This window comes from Podarcis melisellensis (genome assembly GCF_964234715.1).
Source record: "Podarcis melisellensis genome assembly, chromosome: 3".
Lineage (NCBI taxonomy): Eukaryota > Metazoa > Chordata > Lepidosauria > Squamata > Lacertidae > Podarcis > Podarcis melisellensis.
Window position 1 is genome coordinate 117,854,447 of NC_138530.1, and position 16,521 is coordinate 117,870,967.

The following is a 16,521-nucleotide window of genomic DNA, read 5'->3' on the forward strand; positions in this document are numbered from 1 at the left end:
AACAAACATGCAGTGGCAGCAGATATGCCATGATGATGTCATGGAACCCTGTCCATAACTCCTATAACAAATAAATCATGAGGGTAATTTCATGATAATGTCAACCTACAGACTCATTTTTCATTTCTTCTTTGAGGTTCTTAGCAAGCATTAAGAAACCGTGATTACATATTAACTGAAAAGTTTTTCACACGCAATATTTATTGTGACCAACATAACACCACAATGATGCAACATAAATGTACTGTCAAGTATGTCATTTACACCTCTTTTTAGGGCTGTCATATTTTCTTCCCTGAGAATTTTATAATTATTTGAGGAGTAATCCTATGCACAAGAAACTTGAGTAAGCAAGTTAAGCTAGAGTAAAGTTGTAACAGATCCAAACTCCATTCATCAGCAGGGCTACTGCTGCTGCTGCAGCCTGGCAGAGGGGAAACAAGTCTTTTAGCACTGTATCCTAGTTGCCAGATCATGCAACCTAGTTGAACAAGCTTAAGATTCATCCCAAGCCCCACTGTCTGGTTCTGCTTCTGCTACATCCTCAGAGCACCCCTTTTGGCTGAGTCCCAGCTGTGCTGTGATGAGCAAGTTACACCATTGAATCTTCAGCTGAGTCAGGGTTGGGGAATTAAAGCTAACAGAGCTCCATTGCATCTAAGTTGCTGACCCCAGTGGATCTATAATCCCCAGAAGAGCCCCCCAATTCTTGTTAGAGGCTCCCATTGTCCACTAAATGATGCGTACAACCACAAGCTCCAGAGCTTCACTCCGACTGCACTTCAATCTGCCTGCAAACCAAACATATCCTGCAACAATCTTCAAATAACATTTTTAAAACAACAACAGAAGAATAGTGCCATTCCCATGACAGTGAGCCTGTTGGATATGAAGCTTGAACCCAGAGGCAACTGAGAAGGTTCATGTACACAATGCGAATAATTCCATACACATGTGGCAGCAGGATGTCACATCAGAAACCTCTGTCAGGCCACTCACTTGCATGCATGCAATTTCTTGTTGCCTAAAGGTTACCAGAAGAGTGCTTAAATATAAAGCTGCACTGTACAACATCAAAACTAGAGGAAATAAGCTCAAAACCTTTAGAAAGAATCACCCAGAACAGTGCACAGGTAAAGGTGAAGGTAAGGTAAAGGACCCCTGGGCAGTTATGTCCAGTCAAAGGCGACTATGGGGTGTGGTGCTCATCTCGCTTCAGACCAAGGGAGCCGGTGTTTGTCCGCAGACAGCTTTCCAGGTCATGTGGCCAGCAGCACTAAACTGCTTCTGGCGCAATGGGACATCGTGACGGAAACCAGAGTGCATGGAAACATCTTTTACCTTCCCGCTGCAGCGGTACCTATTTATCTACTTGCACTGGCATGCTTTCCAACTGCTAGGTTGGCAGAACCGGGGACAGAGCAACAGGAGCTCACCCCCACCGTACAGATTTGAACTGAAGACTTTCTGATCAGCAAGCCCTAGGCTCAGTGGTTTATACCACAGTGCCACCCGCATGCACAAATAGTAATAGAACAACTGTAAGGCAATTCAAGCAGGTTTGTGAGGTTTTCATTCACTCCCTTCCACTCATATTCCTTTATGGTAACATTAGCCTTCTATATTGGTTTTATGTGTTACTGTTTCAGAAATTGGATGCAGATGTATTTGATCCGACCATATAATTGTAATTAACTGTATGTTGCCTCCTGAACAAGTAAGTCCTCCTGAAAATGCAATGAAGGGGAACAGGTCATGGGAACACTTGATAGGTAGTATTAAAAACTACTTTGATGGTAAGCTAAAATGCAAGGGCAGTATAAGCATTATGCAAGCATTGGACACTTCTTAAATATAATATCTGCAGAATTGTCTTAATTTTAGCATTGTTCTTGTATGCTGCTAAATAGATTTCAAAACCAAAATATCACCTTTTCATACGTCATAATACGCATCTTTCAAGCTATGCACAAGTAAATGTGCATAGCAGCAAATCAGAGTTCAGTTCTACTAACAGAAACTTGTAAAATCAATAAAAAATGTGTTGCATTCTTTATAGACACACGCAAGTCAAAATCATTGTTAGTGTAATGGTTTTATTTTACTCATCTTCCCCTCACAAGGAACATACATACTTAAAACAATACACAATAAATATTTCTGTGGGTAAGTAGATCCAAGTATTTGCAATCTTAAGGAAGGAAAGGGTGCGACCCATGCTTGGCTTTTGGGCCAAGGAAGGTGTGGAAGGCTTAAAATATTGGGAGAGGAAACACACATCTCCCTCTCGGGTGCAAAACAGCTCCAACCCACCCTTATATCAAAATGTGGACAGGCTGTTCCCTGTACCTCCACTGTTCCCTGTACTTCCCCCTACCTCCCTCTGAAGCTTTTTATATCCTCCTTGTCTCCCCACCCTTCACGCTGCCTAAGACACAGCAGCCAGACTTCTTCCATGCCATCAGGATAGTGCCTCACCCCTTTCCCTTCCCAGGTGGAGTTTGTGGGCAATATCCAATCAGGGCCACCTCAGGATGTTTTGCTGCTGGAGGCAAAATAGAAAATGGCACAAACACACACCTGCGGCCAGGTCCTCCTGCCTTATCCTCTGATGCCCCCACCCCAGGCTCTTCCAATGCCCTTCCACCTTCTTCTCATCGCAGCGGGGGCATCGGAAGAGCAGGCGGTGGGGGGAATCAGATAATAAAGCAGGCAACAAGTGCAGAAGGAAGTGGACAGTGCACATCTCAGGGCCTGGCTATCTCGGGGCCTCCCAACTGCCATCCTGAGATGACTGCATTCTCCAGTCTCATGGGAGGGCAGGTCCTAGTCCAAATGTCATCAGCTTGTTGGCGCCTGGTAGTGTGGATCAGGGCCTACTTAAAGGGCTAGATGCCAGCAAAGGATCAGCAAGTCCTGACCTTTGCAGAGACAGACTACCAGGTTGCTTCTATCTGCATGACACTCTCAAACAATTCTAAAAGGCTAGCAAGGCAGGCTTTCCCTTTGCCAGAAGTCATGCTAAATCAATCCTCAGTAAGGTTGTTCCCCATATGTTTAATGATTGTGGTTAAATAATAGTTTTTACCAATTCTCCTGGTACAGAAGTCCAATGTGCTGTAATTTACTGATCTCGTGTATCATTTCTTATTTAAAAAGAAGGACTACCTTCCGGTCCTCTTGTAAGGAGGCCAAGTAGAGGTGAAATAATTTTTTAAGTTTTGAATTTAAGAGGGATATATTACCTGGATTCAGTGTCACCTCTGATTTGTCATCCTACACATGTACCACTGATTACCCTCAAGTAAGTGGGCATAGGATTACAACATTAGTTTTGTATATGCTTATTCAGAAGTATGCCTCATTGTGTTCAATGGGCATACTCTCAGGCACCTGGGATTGTAACTTAAACAGTATTATTATTAACCATCACCATCTTACTTTTGACTCTGAATTTTTCAGTAAAAGTAATTGGGTTACAAGGGAAGGCTAAATATATTATTAGAGTTGAACAGATTTTAACTTTGGAAAGTACAGTTACAATTACAAGAGAATTCAATTCATTTTAATGGGGCTTGGATAAATGACGCTGGTTGAGGGCTAGACTATATTAGTAATATTGTTCAAAATTCAACACTCTCTGTTAAGCAGTGGTAAGCTTAAGGAGATATCTGTTAAAGATCAGGGATAAAAAGCTAGGAATAGCTTTTAATGAGTTAAATACATTAAACATATTTCAAGGAAAAGCTGTTGATTAGAATGCTGAATCACACACTCTAGGTTTTCAACCTGTTCCCACTTCCCATGTTGCTAACAAGGATGGGAGCAGATGTTTCCTTTATATATTGTATGGATATTTATGTAGATAGGAATAGACACATGCCACTACGGCCTCTGAGCAGATTACGTCATTTGGTATCTAATCTTAACTAGTTGGTTATTTTACAGTTCCTGTCACTGTGCTGCACATCTTGAATTAAGTACTTTTACAGACAAATGTATCATGCACAACATTTAATGAATTTCTCTTTAACTACACTCCTGACTCAGCATAGGTCCAGTTCAAAGTTGCTTAATATATTGAACAATTAATTTTAAATGAGAACACAGCACATCATACATTTTACCTGACTGCATCCCTTTTTGAATATAGCCATTTTCACCAAGAAGAATTTTAGCTGGGTCTTAAACTGTTTTTTTAAGCAAACAGAACCAGTTAACTTTGTACCTCTCACTTAACAATTGTTCAATTCTGTTGACAGAACATTGCAAGAGCATGTCAAAATATTTTACCTGACAGACGTATTTGCTCTTCCATTTGCTCAGTACACACCGACTGTTTTGCATCAGTTCCTGGAGGACAACCAAAAATAGACAGTGTATAGATGGCTGTACGCATTTCACTTGTAGATAAAGTGCTTCTGATTTTCAAGGAGGAGAGATTGCCTGACATGCTAAACAAAGATGCAACTGTTTTGGATAACCCACCAGACAAAAGAGCACTTATCTCCAGAAGGGATGATCTTTTATGAAAATTAAAGCTGTTGAAAGAGATCTGAAAAACTGGATTAATTGTTATTATGCTTGAAACTTTCTGAAAGGTACCTCTAGCTCCTTAAGTGTGTCTCGCAGCTTTTCCGGACGTTTGTTCTTAAGTATCCAAGGATAATCTCGAGCTAGCAAATAAAAAGTATGTATAAGATATTATCTACATATCCAAATATGTAAAATGCTGGATTTTACTTCATATTTTGTTATTAAATACTGAATATTTTCTACCTTACAATAAATGTGCTTATAATTCTGACACAGATTCCATAGACAAAATTTTATTAAATCAATCTGAATCACTCTGGTAGAGGTTCTGTCTTTTCCCAAAGGGAACACACATTTAAATAGCTATAAGCAGGTTCAATATCAAGTTAAGTGATATTATCAATAACTCCTTTCAAAATAGAGCAACCAAAATATTTTAAGATCATATGGTACCAAATGCCCTGTCGTATCATCGATCAAACTGTTATCTCCTCCTGTATAATAAAACCAGCATGCTTAGATTGGCACTTCTGACAAATGCCTTCAGTAAAATTATGCAACTTAATCTGGAGGGAGTAAGAGACCACCAAAATTGTATTTAATGCCAACATTCAGATCAGCTGAAGTCAGCCCCCAAAATACAATAGTCCAGACTTCATTCAACTTGAATGTCTTGTATTTAGCAACTCAGCTGGTGGCCAGAAACAACCAGAAATTGGGGAGGAGTCATTGGTTTCAGCGCACTTTGGCACCAATGACATAGTAAAATATAGTCCTGCAGAACTGGAAGCCAAATTTGTATTGTAAGGTAAGAGGTTGAAAGCCAGTATCTTGAACATAGATAGAATTTCAAAGAAAGCTGTTCTACATGCAGGGCCAGCTAGCGGTGGGGTCTCAATGCAAGAGCAAGGCAGCGGTGTCGTGAGGAGGGTTTGCATTTGTTTGGCATGGGGGAATGTTTTGGGACAAGGCGGACTTGCATTGGCCTTAACATGAAAAGGGTGCAGAGAAAGCTGCAGCAGCTCAGGAACATCTGGTTCAAGATTAATCAGCCTTAAAGGATGGCAGTCATACTTTTCACCTTTTTTATGTGCAGAGACTGTCCAAATGGGGATGGAACAGGACTTAGGCAATGAAAGCAGTGGAACATGATAGTCAAAGAGGCCAAAGAGCCATAAAGGAAAATGCACGTGTCAGAGGCATTTGGAGAGAGACCCATGTTTTCTGATTCAGACTCATTCTGAATCAGACCTGACACGAGCTAAAGCTCAACGTCGAGCCTATCAAGTGGCAATGGCGATGGCGAAGAGGGACTTCTTCGCCGCCTCTATTGCATCTGCAGAAAACAGCAGCAGGAGACTCTTTCAGGTGGTTCGCAATCTATCGGAACCACCTGTACCACCAGGGCCTGGTAGGGACCCCAAGATCTCCTGCAATGCTTTTGCAAAGTTTTTTGCAGATAAAGTCGCTCAGATTCAGAAGGAGGTAGACTCCACTGTGGGAGCAGGGCCAGGGCGGGAAATTGCTAGAGTCCTGTCTAGTCTTGTTACATGGGATCAATTCCAATCTGTTACCTCCGAGGATGTGGACAGGCTACTTGGACGAGTGAAATCGACCACCTGTCTCCTTGATCCTTGCCCATCCTGGCTGATAAAAGCGAGCTGGGAAGGGCTGGGCGATGGGCTCTGCGGGGTGGTGAATGCTTCCCTCTGTGAGGGAGCCTTCCCAGACCCGCTGAAAGAGGTGGTCATTAAACTGCTTCTTAAAAAAAAATATCTTTAGACCTGGCCAATATGGCCAACTATCACCCAGTCTCAAATCTACCATTATTGGGCAAGGTGACTGAGCGGGTGGTTGCTGAACAACTCCAAGCATGCCTGGAGGATGTGGACCATTTGGATCCCTTCCAATTGGGATTCAGGCCTCACCATGGGACTGAAACTTCCTTGGTTGCGCTGGTCGATTACCTCTGGCGGGCTAGGGACAAAGGTGAGAAAGTGAAGGTCCTGTGTGAATGCCTGGAGGCGGTTGGAGGATGGATGGCGGCTAACAGATTGGGGTTGAATCCTGACAAGACAGAAGTACTGTTTTGGGGGGACAGAGGGCAGGCGGGTGTGGGGGATTCCCTGGTCCTCAATGGGGTAACTGTGCCCCTGAAGCACCAGGTGCGCAGCCTGGGAGTCATTTTGGACTCACAGCTGTCCATGGAGGCACAGGTTAATTCTGTGTCCAGGGCGGCTGTCTACCAGCTCCACCTGGTACGCAGGCTGAGACCCTACCTGCCCACAGACTGTCTTGCCAGAGTGGTGCATGCTCTAGTTATCTCTCGCTTGGACTACTGCAATGCATTCTGCGTGGGGCTACCTTTGAAGGTGACCCAGAAACTGCAATTAATTCAGAATGTGGCAGCTAGACTGGTGACTGGGAGTGGCACTGAGATCTGCATTGGCTCCCAGTACGTTTCCAAGCACAATTCAAAGCATTGGTGCTGACCTTTAAAGCCCTAAACGGCCTCGGTCCTGTTTACCTGAAGGAGCGTCTCCACCCCCATTGTTCAGCCCGGACACTGAGATCCAGCACCGAGGGCCTTCTGGCGGTTCCCTCATTGTGAGAAGTTAGGTTACAGGGAACCAGACAGAGGGCCTTCCCACCATGTGGAACACCCTCCCTTCAGACGTGAAGGAAATAAGCAGCTATCCTATCTTTAAAAGACATCTGAAGGCAGCCCTGTTTAGGAAAGTTTTTAATATTTAATGCTGTATTGTTTTTAATACTTGATTGTGAGCCACCCAGAGTGGCTGGGGAAACTCAGCCAGATGGGCGGGGTATAAATAATAAATTATTATTATTACATGTTAATGATAGAAGCCTTTGAGCCAAGATGGGTGAGCTGCATGGCTTAGATTTTAAAAGGAACATACAGACAATGTATTGAAAAGTGTTCAATTAGCAATAAGCACACCTTGGATTAATCTGATTCGCTACAATACTGCCTACAATGGAACCAGGGGGACATGGTTATTACTGGCTACAAACTCTATAATAGGGGTAGTAAGCCACTGTGCAAACAAGTATATTTTCTTGGCCCTCCAGCAATCTACTGAATGCAGGAGTGTTGGTGGAATTGGCAGCAGAGACCTCTACAAGCAGAGGGCAGCAAACCACACAGTTTCAACCCTAGTGGGGAACCACAGCACAACCTCTAAAGTCCACAGAAAATCAGTAAGACCAGCAGAGTCCACCACTTCTGTCTTTGGGGGGAGTGCTGTGGAGGTGTTCGAATGAAGATTCCAGACCACTCACAGTCAGAAAGTAAGCTGATGACCCAGGAAAAGATTGCCAGAAAGAAGCAAGGACAGAGAAAGAGAAGGGACGACAGTGTACGTGTTGTGTGTTATGTTGCGTGCCTAGAGTATGTGTATTAAGTCTGCCTGATAGTGTTCAACTGTGTGTGACTGTATGCACTTCTGACTGTGTTAAGGGTATAGTACTTTGCACTGCTGGCATGTGCCTGCATAAGTGCTGTGCATGTCTGTGTGCCAGAGTAATAGATGACCACACCCACTTTTGATTTGGCCACACCCACTAGTGGCTGGCCATGAGACAATACTTTCATTGGGCCAAAAAAATGCTTATCACCCCTGCTCTATAGCAGTGGCTACCAAACTCCCCCCCCCCACTTAAAAATTGCTGAGGGTCTTGGTGGACCACTTAACATAAGGAATTTAGCATCATAGTAAGGTGGTAATTTCATCAGGACAAGCATTTTGGCTTGCTAGATGAAACAATTCACCCTCTCCCCCACTCTCTGCTTGCTGTTCCAGGGGTTATTCCAACTCCCTAGGGCCAATTTTGTGGGGCACACAGAAGGAATGGTGAACTGAAAGTGGTATTGCACTATAATGTTAGTTAGTTGGTTGGTTAGTTAGTTCATTTATATACTGCCTTTCATTTAGAGATCTGAGAAAGCATAGTGGTACTTGGAGCAAAACTGCAGCCACTTCGCTCCTCCAGTGGTCCTGCTGCTGCAGTGCTACCAAGAGTAAAGCCATGGTTTGCCTTAGGGTTACGTGTGGATCCAGGTTCAGGGTTTATTTCTCTAAACTATGAGCATCAGGTCAGGAGCAAGCATTGGCTACAGCATGTGGTTTGTCTGGAGTGAGACAAACCACAAGTCCAGTTTCTCCTGTCTCCTCATTCTGCCCTGCTTGCATCCACTTTTACTAGAAGGAGATGAAGAGTAGAATAGATCAACACTGTATATAATTAACAACAAGAATAATATGTGTGTGTTCCGCCTTTATTTCAGGATGACAAAGTGAGTTTCCCAGGAAAAACAGCAAAAAGGGCTGCTGCCATGGGCTACGTTTAGACATCAAAGCATATAAACTGAAAAGTAATTAACACAGTCTAAACTATGAGAGTTTCACAGTTGTGTATTTTGTTCTCACACATTTTTTTGTGATTGTATTTTGTATAATTTTAACTTCTTAAACTGTTTTCAGTTTTGTACTGGGCAGGTTATAAATTCAAATAAATTAAAGCATAACATTTTAACTCTTTTTTTTACAGTAATAAGGAAACTGAAAATAGGTCTTACATTCTGCTAACTGTTGTTTCTCATATAAGCAGCCAAAGTTCACTTGTGGTTCTAAAAGAAGGAGAAAAAGAACAAAGTTCCAACAACCTTATCATTTATTGTCAGCAAAATGCTAATTATTACACATTTAGGAAAAGTACAGAGATCTGAAAGGTGGGGGAGTTCTAAAGTTCTCATTTCCTGGACAGATGTCTTAAGTTTGAAGTGAAATAGACTTGAGCAATCCCAGCAGGTGGGTCAATATTATAAAGGATTGAATGTAATCAGATAGTGAAGTGAACTACAACTGAATCCAAACGAGAAGCTGAGTCAGGCTGCCACCAGAACTCCAGAAGGAGCATGTGATGCCCATTCAAGCCACCACTTTAACCTGGACTCAAACATGAAGTAACTGCACCTTTTGGCCCATCATGAATCTTCTGGGATTAAAAGGATTAATCAGATAAAGAAAATTGATCATTCACTCTGAAATGTCTATTTCAAAATATCAGGTGAGGAGGATCCAGGAGGCCAAGACCAATGCACTCCTATGAATTTACAATGCCCTCTGCTGGAACTCCAATAAATAAAAACTAACTAGAATGCCCAGCATCAAATATTGCATTATATTTAAAACGTAATTTTATAAAATGAGGTTATGACTTTTGACATATATGTTGACTTTGTTGATTCATTGCCTTAAATTAATTGCTTTAAAATAATTTGAGCCAATGGTTTAACTAATTTAACTGCAGAGAATTTCAGGTTCCACAACATAATTCATAAAAAATTCCTATACAGTACTTTCAAAACTCGGAAAGGTTAAATATATATTTATGTGTTTGTGCTTCAGTTTTGAGAGCTTGAAAAAAAATTAAGTGAGGAGTGTATATAATTTTTTCATGAGCTTCCCACCTTACCTGCTTCCTTTTTGTCATAGTAATGATAGATTCCAATGTCTTGGTCTACATAAATAAGGACATAAAAAACTGAATTATAATTCTGGCACTTGAAATTAGACATGTTTCTTGGGAGGGTGGGCACTATCTTATAAACAGAACTGAGAACCCATGCATGCAGTCGTAGAAATACTTCCAGAAACACCCACTGAAAATACTTCAAAATGATTTTGGGCAAGCACCACTCAAAGACCTTAATGGGAAACTGTCCAAAATAGATGGGTTTTGAGACTCCATCTGAAAGCCTTCCTACTGATTTACATATGGTTCTACAATTAGAAGAGAGTTCTAAAACTCAGGGAGTGGGGGGATAACTGAAAAGGCCCTCTCTTTGATGCACAAGAAGGTACAGGAAGCAGGACCATTCCATTGACACGACTTGAGGACCAGCTCTACTGGCCCTTCCATCACTCAACTGTCACCTGGCAGCAGACACTCCATCAGGCTGCAGCAGAGAGGAAGAGAGGGAGGCAGCTGGGCCATTCCATCAGCTCTGCTGAGAAGCCAGCTACATTTGGCGCCTCTTCTCCTTGAGCTACTTCTAGCCCAGCTGGTTGTCACACACAATTTTTTTAACTTTAAGAATCAGTGGCTGAATTTGCTTTTTCTCTGTTTACTTACCAATAGCTTTTTTCTTTTTCTCTTTTATCTTTTAGATTGGCAGTTTTTGGGCAATGGCTGTCCTTGTTCTTATTGATTTTATGTAAGCCACTATAGGAGACCTTCCAGGTGGAGAGTACAGAATGCTTTACATAAATAGACAGATAAAGCCCACTAGGCTAGTTGATCTTACAAGCAAGGCTACAAATAGGGCCTACAAAGATGCACTTATAGCTTGGGCAATTCATACTGGTGCCTAGGAAATTTTTCAGATGAACTGATAAGCAGAACTATAAAAAAACCCTATTCTTCCCCACTGCTTAGCTGTTCGGTCAGCAAGCAGTGAGTAATAGGCGGGATGGGGTGAGGTGGGGGGGTCACACAAAATAGGTTTTAAAACTTTTATAAAATTCAGTTTTATGTGGACTTTGATGGCATACAGATTGGTATGCCAGAGGCAACCTAAGATGGTAAAGGTACTCCTGGATACCAACACTACCTGCACCTTCTGAATTTAAGGAAAGCCCCAAGATGCAAACTTGGTCCTTTGGGGGAGTCCTCCATCCAAGATCAGTTACACACTTCCATCCAATTCAGCAGGTTTTCCTACCCACAGTACCTCTGTTGTATATGGATTTAACTTCAGCTTCACTCTCATCTACCTCAAAACAACCTCCAGTTTAGGAGGTTCCTTAGCCTTCTTGAGATTTTAAGATGGAAAGGACACATACAAACTGCTTGTCACCCTTACAATGGTGGCACTGTAGTCCAAAACCCCCAAATGATTTCACATCAGCTGTTTCATTTAAGGTACAGTAACCTAGATGGATAGCATAGCTTGATGATACTGAAAACTGCTGAGACATCCAGAAGAATCCATAGGATTGGCACCTTTGCAAGGCTCTTTCACCAGTTACTAGATGGGTGACAACGTCACATGTTGTAAAACACAGAGATGTTCTCTATTTTGAAACAATAAGGAAATTATTTTACAGAGACAGGTATAGAAATTATTATACAGAGACATTGTTCTTTCGAATTATCTTTTTTATCCTGAAAGTTGCTCTGAAATCAGTACAGTTAGTGGTTTTTGTTTATACATGAGAGGAGTTGTGACAGTGGATGGAGAGCAAAGGGCAGGCTTCTGTATTATGTATGTTCTGAAAAACATGAACAAAATACTACATGTTAATTTCTGAATATTGCTAAAGCTGGCAAAACGGTAACATCTGCTTTACCTTGAACATGCAAGGTGCTCTTCAAAGACCATAGGTGCATTTCAGAGAGAAAGACAGTCATCTGAAGCAGCTGGCAGTTAATTCTAGAAGAAGAAGAAGAAATTGAATTTGATTGTCCATTAAGCTGAAAAAAGAACACTTATAAAAACTAAGAGCAGCAAGTATCCCAATTTTTAATTCTTTCACAGCCAAAAGCAACTAGTAGGGAATTCATAGATTATGTTTATCCCTACTTTCCAAATGTTATTCTTCTGATAGCAAGGTTTGTTAGCCCCAAATGCTTGCACACAACGTGACTATACCAGCATGTTCAGATACTACCAAAAGAGGAGCAAAAAATGTATCTGCATAAAAGCTTAGCAATTTACTTTTCAAGGAGGTAATCAGTTTTGATGGTAAGAGGGAAAAAGAGCAAAGGAATAGAAAAATTGCTGTTTTTAAAAGACACCAGAAGAGTAATGAAGGGAGCCTAGACAGAAAGCACAGGTAAGCAGATGCAAGGGAAGGAAGACATATTATATTTAAACTTGAAGTTAAATAAAATACAGGGGGGTGAGAAAGGGAGCCAGTGTAGAGAGCAGAAAAGGGAAGGAACACAGGCATAGTAACAAATGGAACAGAACAGTGAAATAATTCAAACAAGAACAAAGAGGTTTGGGAAAAAGGGGGAAAAGGCAAATAATGTTTTAGTTGCCTCAAAAGAGAAAACAGGCAAATTTGTTGTTGTTGTTACTTCCTGCCCTTCACCCAAAGGGTTCCAGGGCAGGTTCCGACAATTTAAAACATGTATTTTAAACAGCTGATATTACAAACATGGACACAAGATTGAAAGCTTGTGCAGTAAATAAGTTAAATAGAAAGAAAAAGTGGGAGAAAGAAGAGAAGGAGAACAGAAACGTGGGTTTATTGGAATTCATTTAACAAATTAGAGAAAGAAAGAAAGAAAGAAAGAAAGAAAGAAAGAAAGAAAGAAAGAAAGAAAGACATCAAAAATCCTATTTAAGTACAAACTGTGTTCACATAGAGCTGAAGAGCTGCAGCATCCTAACTTCATATCCATATTTATGATCGCGCTCTGCTCTTCCTGTCTTCACTATACATTTATGCTTTCTCAAACATGCTAAATAGTGTCCTATTCATCAGTGCAGATGCAGTCCTCACATCCTAAGTGGTTTTCTCTCTAAATGGGGCTCTGTAATTGGAAGTAGCCCTGCCAGGATAAGGTGGTTTGGGGAAGAACTGAACTTACTTTTGAACCACTGTGCTCAGTTAATGCTTTCCCTCTTAAATTCAAGTTGCTAGAATGACTCATTAAAAGGTAGGGAGTTGTTTGCTGCTCTGAAAATTCATCAACTCAAAAGACAAAACTATATTCAAATTCTTTTTGTTTAAAACTCTAGCATGCAAGCCAAAGATAACAATGGGGTAGCAAAGTGAGAGCTTTGTGAAGATTTTTAATGTGCGTCAGTATTATCCTTATAAATGTGCCTTTTAACAGCAACACACTGATGGATATAAAACTAAAAATATTCTATATTGATTTGAAAGTCACACCGAAGCGCATATTGTCAAAAAGGCCTAACTATGGCTTGTATAATAATCGCTGAAAAGAAATACATTATCTGATAACCAAAGAATAGTGGCATGAAAATCACACACTGTAAACTTATTTCCATTTGCTGAGAAGTTGTTTCATGCTCCACTGAATTAATTCTTCACATTTTTAAGAAGTCTGGAAATAAGTCCTATCTTTTGCAATTATAAGTGGTCATGTTATAGCTACAAAGCTTTCAATTTTAAGACATTTACATGTGTAACAGTACCAAAATTATATCAGGTGGTTAGTCCTTTCTTCTGGGCAAACATAAGAAATAGAAAATGCTTTATTTAACTAAGGCTTCAATTTTCATGTACTGAATAGATTCCATGTCCTTAGGTCTTTAAGTAAAATATCAAATATCATGAGCTCTGCAATGCAATTGTTGGAAGACACCGTAGTCCAGCTTTTATAGATATCCACTCATGCAGTCACAACTTTTAAAAGCATTAATTTACCTCAACAATATTCAGCCACTATTTTTATTAGACACTTATTAGACTACCTATCCAGGCCTTAAGGTTAAGTTGTTGAAAACAAGGGACAAGATATTTTTGATGTTGGCTTTCTTTGGGAGCTTGGTCAAATCCCCGCTTTGCCAGCCTCTAGACATGGAATCAAGACTTTTTTTATTCTACAGTGTTTCAAGACTGATAACTTGGGGGAGGGTGTATGGTGTGTGTTAATGTAGAAAATCCCAGAGCAGTTCACAAATCTTACTCTCAAATACGTAACCAACTGAAACCATAAAAACATCTTCAACCTAAAAACTGAAGCAATTTAAAACAAACCCACAGACTTTTACAGTTACACAAAATCAGTCTAATTATACACACAGTCAGGCAACTAAAATAACCCAAAGACATCCTCAATATCATAGAGTCATAGAGTTGGAAGGGTCATCTAGTGTAACCCCCTGAAATTCAGGAATCTCAGCTAAAGCATCCATGACAGATGGCCATCCAACTTCTGTTTAAAAACCTCCAAGGAAGGAGAATCGACAACCTCCCAAGGCAGTCTGGTCCACTGTCGAATAGTTTTTACTGTCAGAAAGTTTTTCCTGATTTTAGTCAAAATCTCCTTTCTTGTACCTTGAGGCCATTGGTTTAAGTCCTATCCTCCAGGCCAAGAGAAAACAAGCTTGTTCCGTCTTCCACGAGACAGCCCATCTGAAGATGGCTATCATATCTCCTCTCAGTCTCCTCTTTTCCAAACAATTCCCTCAACCGATCTTCATAAGGCTTGTTTTCCAGAACCTTGATCATCTTGCTTCCCTCCTCTGTACATGTTCTAGCTTGTCAACATCTTTCTTCAGTTATGGTGGGCAGAACTGGACACAGTATTCCATGGGCTCAGCTATGCAAATAAAACGTTTTAAGTGTGTTTTAAGTGTGATATACAATGTGATACTAAATGGCGATGGCGAGCCTTATGAAAAATTCAATGTAGCTTTAAAAACACTTCTTAAAAAAGCATTTTCAGAACTTTTTTTATATGTGTGTAGATTTTACCGAGATGTAGTCTGACCAAGGCAGAACAGAGTGGTACTATTACTTCCCTTGATTGGGACACTATACTTCTGCTGGTGCAGCCTAGAAGGACACTGACAAACTGGAACGTGTCCAGAGGAGGGCAACCAAAATGGTCAAAGGCCTGGAAACGATGCCTTATGAGGAACGGCTAAGGGAGCTGGGCATGTTTAGCCTGGAGAAGAGGTGGTTAAGGAATGATATGATAGCCATGTTCAAATATATAAAAGGATATCACATAGAGGAGGGAGAAAGGTTGTTTTCGGCTGTTCCAGAGAAGCGGACACGGAGCAATGGATCCAAACTACAAGAAAGAAGATTCCACCTAAACATTAGGAAGAACTTCCTGACAGTAAGAGCTGTTCGACAGTGGAATTTGCTGCCAAGGAGTGTGGTGGAGTCTCCTTCTTTGGAGGTCTTGAAGCAGAGGCTTGACAACCATATGTCAGGAGTGCTCTGATGGTGTTTCCTGCTTGGCAGGGGGTTGGACTCAATGGCCCTTGGGGTCTCTCCCAACTCTATGATTCTATGATTCTATAATCAGATTGTTGACCCATGTTAAGCTTGGAGTCCATCCCTAGATCCTTTTCCCATGGGGGAGGGGTTATTGGGTTGTTCTTGATTTTATTTTGATTATGTATTTTGTGTTTTTATATTGTGAACCACCCTGAGACCTGTAGGTATAAGGCGGTATACAAATAGTAAAAAGAATAGTAATAATACTATTAATGTACTGCTAGTAAGGCAGGTGTTCTCCTTCTTATATTTATGCATCTGGTCCTTCCCGCCTGTGTAGAACTTGACATTTGTCTATATTTAAATTCATTTTATTAGCTTGGACTCAGTTGGACAAGGTGAGCTTGTGGCAGAGACTCCATCCCTAAAAACAGCACCTGGTACAGGTGAGAACCAGAGAGAGATATCCTGTCCTAAAGGGATGCAGATTACTGGATGTGAAAGAAAGATGTATTTGTGACAAAGGAACAGCCATGCTGATTGCACTCTTTCTATAAAAAAAAATTATACACACATAAACTATATATATATATATATATATATATATATATATATATATATATATAATCTTAGCAAAAACTATACAAAACAATGGTGTGTTGCTATAAATAGCTTTGCCATTGTGCATCACTGTTTTGATGGTTAGGGCAGCAGGATAAATAAATTTTCCTTGGATCTCAACAATGTAAAATTATTTTAAATAGAATGATAATAAAGCGGATACTGTGGATCTACATGGAAGAGTCCAGTTCCATGAGAGCTAGAGGCTCATGGTGAAACCAGCGATGTCATCAAGCAGGGAGCAAAGAGGAACAGGACCTTAGACAGCTCCAAGAAGCCCTGCGAAGGAAGGTACATGAGATGCTAATGGAGCCAACTGAAGCCTCACGCAGGCTGATCTGAAGTGTGGTAGGCTCTGCTTCTCTAAAGAAACTTAAAGGTATCTCATGTTCTTTTGTAGCCTTTG

General features: G+C 40.9%; 1 protein-coding gene across 9 annotated transcripts in view; it reads right to left on the bottom strand.

Moving 5' to 3' along the window:
- WDPCP (WD repeat containing planar cell polarity effector) overlaps positions 1–16,521 on the bottom strand; it is a 170,431-nt gene that overhangs the window by 109,476 nt on the left and 44,434 nt on the right. For all 9 annotated transcript variants that reach the window (XR_014166928.1, XM_081906219.1, XM_081906217.1 and 6 more), the window contains exons 2-6: positions 11,913–11,995; positions 10,036–10,080; positions 9,137–9,187; positions 4,606–4,676; positions 4,294–4,353 (exon numbers count right to left, since the gene is read on the bottom strand). Coding sequence is in view for 8 of the 9 variants with exons in the window: in XM_081906219.1 (XP_081762345.1) it covers positions 4,294–4,353; positions 4,606–4,676; positions 9,137–9,187; positions 10,036–10,080; positions 11,913–11,995 (310 nt within the window). In the remaining variant the exon portion in view is untranslated. The remainder of the gene's footprint in view (positions 1–4,293; positions 4,354–4,605; positions 4,677–9,136; positions 9,188–10,035; positions 10,081–11,912; positions 11,996–16,521) is intronic.